At 39.0% G+C, this 4,184-nt stretch overlaps 1 protein-coding gene across 1 annotated transcript; it reads left to right on the top strand.

Moving 5' to 3' along the window:
• The first annotated feature begins 740 nt into the window (after positions 1-740).
• LOC122277650 (protein SIEVE ELEMENT OCCLUSION B-like) lies at positions 741-4,184 on the top strand. The gene is made up of 7 exons (XM_043087738.1): positions 741-1,037; positions 1,234-1,326; positions 1,461-1,906; positions 1,998-2,092; positions 2,185-2,315; positions 2,649-3,107; positions 3,270-4,184. Exons 1-7 carry the CDS (start codon positions 747-749, stop codon positions 3,864-3,866), a joined length of 2,112 nt encoding a protein of 703 aa, XP_042943672.1. The 5' UTR covers positions 741-746; the 3' UTR covers positions 3,867-4,184.

The raw sequence follows: 4,184 nt of genomic DNA, 5'->3' as shown, positions 1-4,184 counted from the left end.
TCTTAAAATCAAAGAAAAGGACAAAATATAAGAAATTGAGAAAAATAATTACATTGAATTTTTTTAATAAGAAATAAAACAACAAAAAATCAAAATGCAAAGAATAGACTATTTATTAAAGATGGAATATTTTTAAAATATATATATATATATATATATATATATATATATATGCGAACACAAAAAATAATAAGAAACGGAAAAAAATAAAATTGGTGAGGGAATCATCCTCTATTAGTAGTTAACTTTAATTTTTTTTAATCTAGGGTTTTATTTATTCTAAATATATGCCATTTGATTTTATGGTTTTATATATTTCTCTTATATAATTTTTTAAATAATATTATGTATAGTTATAAATTGTACAAATAATTTACACGCACTTAATTTTTAGAATGAGGTTATTATTATAAAATTAATATTTTCAATGTCATAATTGGCCGGTTCCAAATCGCTACGATTAATATGTATGGATACTGAAAGTATATATATCATATATTTTCAATATATTCTAATATTATTTATTATTTACTTTTTATTACTATTTATTAATCTATTATTAGTTTTTTATTATTTTTTAACTATTATTCACAATACTTATGGACACTTCTACCTACCCAAATCCAACCTTATCCACATGAATTCGGCCCCTCGATATTTATTATCAGAAGGCCCCGTCTGGAAAGGAGTTAGCAAAGCATATCGTTCCCCGACGGCTATAAATAAGGCCATCTCGGTATTGCTGAATGCACAACCAAAACTGCTTTGCACTTTCCCAAACCCAAGAGCTTCTGAGTTCTAACCTCTCGCACTTTACAATACTACACACTATGGCCACCCTCAAGACGCTCCTGTCTAGCGCTCAGCCACCCGCTAAGGCTGAGCACAGCGTGCTAACCATGTCCGATGACCAGATCATGAATACAATCTATGCAACCCATATTCACGGTGACGAGAAGTTTGATGTCGACTCTCTTTTTGCTGTCACCGAGAACATTCTTCAGCGTGCTACCCATCTCGTTGACAATGTTGTTCTGGTACATATAAATATATTTAGTTTCTACCATACACGTTCTTTTACAACCGAGAAAATGTAGATGAGCTAAGTTAAATTTTTCTTTCCACACACGTCTCGTCTCATGGGTTTTGTTTAAATTGAAGTTTCTTTGAATTTGTTTTTTTTTTTTTCTTTTGTCTGTTCTCCATACACTTCCTCATATTCATGTACTACAGGGTACCAAGACACAACTGGAGCACCTGGACGAAAAGGTGCCCAAAGCCAGTTTCAATCCACCGTCCTGCACACTGAAGGCACTTTCCTGCGAGGTGATTATAGGGAACGGCCACTTGTTCCAGTAGCTCGTCGCATGACATGGGACTACGATCGATGAATGTGATGATTTTATTATATATATGCATAAGCATTTTTAATACTAACAAATCTGTAATTAATCATGTAGATGTCATGCAAGGCTCCGGGTGAGGAGATTGCCCACAAAACAACACTGTCAATACTTAACAAACTCGCACACTATTCATGGGACGCCAAGGCAGTGCTGACACTGGCGGCCTTTGCTTTGGACTATGGGGATTTCTGGATGCTTGCCGATCTTCACTCATCGGACCAACTCGCCAAATCAGTGGGGATCCTGAAAAGAGTACCTGTTGTCTTAAAACGCCCGGGCCTTCAAAAATATGGGAAAGCCATAGTTGAGCTGAATAATCTGATCAAGGCAACATTGGAAGTCATCGAGTCCGTTTTTGAGCTGGAGAAGCTAACAGTCTATGATACAAAGGACGTACCAGCATTGGCAGGTGCCATGGACCGAATCCCTGTGGATGTCTACTGGGCAATCATTACAGTTGTAGCTTGCACCACGCAGATGTGTTGCATCACTGGTGACGAGTAAGTTTCATTCCTTCACCTTGCATATCATGTTACGCTTTCTGATCTGTTGATTTTACGGCGACTGAGTACCATTGTTGCCTCATTTCAGAGGCAAGAAACAGGAACTATCGCCCTTCGCTCAGAAAATCAACGTCCTTCTCAATGTCCTAAGGAGGACGATAAAACTTGCCCACGAACAAATAGGTAAGCAATTGTGACTGTTGATTTCATTCAGAAGCAAGCATGCTACTTCCTATTGCGCGACAATGCTGACCAAAGATTCTTGCTCGTTGCAGACGTAATTGAAGCTTATAGGAAACTCAAGAAAATATTTCAAACACCTAGCGAAGTGATGGAGGTTTTCAAGGCGCTCATTTTCCACAAAGATGCAGAGCCGTCACTTATTGATGGTTCAACCAACAAATTGGTTAGCTCTTAAAAAAAAAAAAAAAAAAATCTCGAATTTCCACCGAACAGAATTCTTAATTGGTTAAAACGATATATTTGGCAAGTTTTAACCATACATATGTTATTAGACTGGAATACTGAGAGGGATAATACTTAGCCAAGAACAATGAAAACTCGGAGTAGCCCAATATTTAATTGGCCAAAATCATCCCTAATAACAGGATATTGCCGATCTTCACTCCCTAATATATTTTGATATATATTCCGATTCCTCGTCTCCGTAAACTGCACTGGGCACATTAGGAACTATTTTGAGTAAACTGATTTTCTTAATTGTGTTGCACAAAAACAGGTTAGCATCGACGTGCTGAAAAAAAAGGATGTTCTGTTCTTCATTTCGAGCCTGGACATCACCATCGAAGAGATCTCGATCCTAAAGCCAGTTTATGATGGAATAAGTAAGAAGGATCAGCATAAAATTGTATGGATCCCAATTGTGGAACACTGGACCGATGAGCTGAGAAAGAAGTTTGAGGTGCTGCGGTCTAAGATGCCTTGGTATACAGTGCAGTACTTTTCCCCTGTGGTGGGCATCAAGTTCATCAAGGAGGAGTGGAACTTCAAGAACAAGCCTATCGTCGTGGTGATAAATCCAAGAGGAAAGGTGGAACATCCGAATGCACTTCACATCATTAAGGTATGGGGAATCAAGGCCTTTCCTTTCACTAGAGAGGCAGAAGGTGTTTTGGCAACTAAAGAAGATGTGATGGAAGACATTATGGTTGGCGTCAATCAAAAATTGCCTGTCGTGGTAAAGTTATTGTCACATTCTATTTAATTTTTTTCTCGTCATATTCACATTCTGGTTTAGTTCTTACAAATATTCATACACAAGCTCGCACTTTTAGTAAAGAATCATAATTAATTAGCACTATAATTGCATTCGGGAGTTTGACACATCTTATTCAATCAGATCAAGGATGACAGGTACATTTTCTTCTATGGAGGCAAGGACAACGAGTGGGTTCAACAGTTCACCAAGAAAGCAACTGCCCTGGCCAACGATCCGGCAATAAAGGAGGCAAGGATTTACATCGAGTTGGTTCTTGTAGGGAAAAACGAGAAAGGGCAGGATGATGTTGGCATCCTAGGGCGTTTCTGGGACAAAATGGAAAGCTTTTTCTTCTCCAAGACTGAGAAGAAGACTGAACCGGACGCTGTGACCAGGGAAATCCAAAAGTTGCTGTCTTACAAGAATGAAAGTGGATGGGTGGTGCTGAGCAAAGGGTCTAAAGTGATATTCACCGGTCATGGGACAACAGTTATGAAGGTCGTGGACGAGTTTGACAAATGGAAGGGGTATGTGCGCGAGATTGGCTACGAAATTATTTTCAAGCAGTACCATGATAAGGTTATTGAAGTGAATCGCCCTTGCTCCCGTGTAGACATTCCCTTAGGTGTCGGAAAGGTCCCTGAGCATATGCATTGCCCTCACTGCCCCCGCGTCATGGAGACCTATATCAGCTTTAAGTGCTGCCATGTTGACGGTGCTCTGAACTCACTGCACTAGATATTTGCCGGTGTTTCCCCATGTTCCCCGCTCTACGTTTGTTTGCACCAGATATAATATGTGTCTACAATAAATGGCGTCCGGATTACGGTGGTAATCTGATGCCAATGTTACGAGGACTATGTTTGTAGTCGTTAATGTTCGTGGTGAGATTTGATCTAGAGGCGCTTTTTTACTCGTCTTTTTGTCGTGTGAGATTGTCTCTGCCCATCCCCCCCATGCTTTATCCACCAAGATTTCATAGCATTTATAATTTGTGTTGATTTTTGAGTAAATTTAATGAGTATCATCTGGAGTGAGACCAAGGTTTCTCAGCAA

The sequence above is a fragment of the Carya illinoinensis genome, chromosome 1 (assembly GCF_018687715.1).
Source record: "Carya illinoinensis cultivar Pawnee chromosome 1, C.illinoinensisPawnee_v1, whole genome shotgun sequence".
Taxonomy (NCBI): Eukaryota; Viridiplantae; Streptophyta; class Magnoliopsida; order Fagales; family Juglandaceae; genus Carya; species Carya illinoinensis.
Note: the sequence above shows the minus strand (reverse complement) of the source record. Positions and strands in the feature narration are given on the sequence as shown.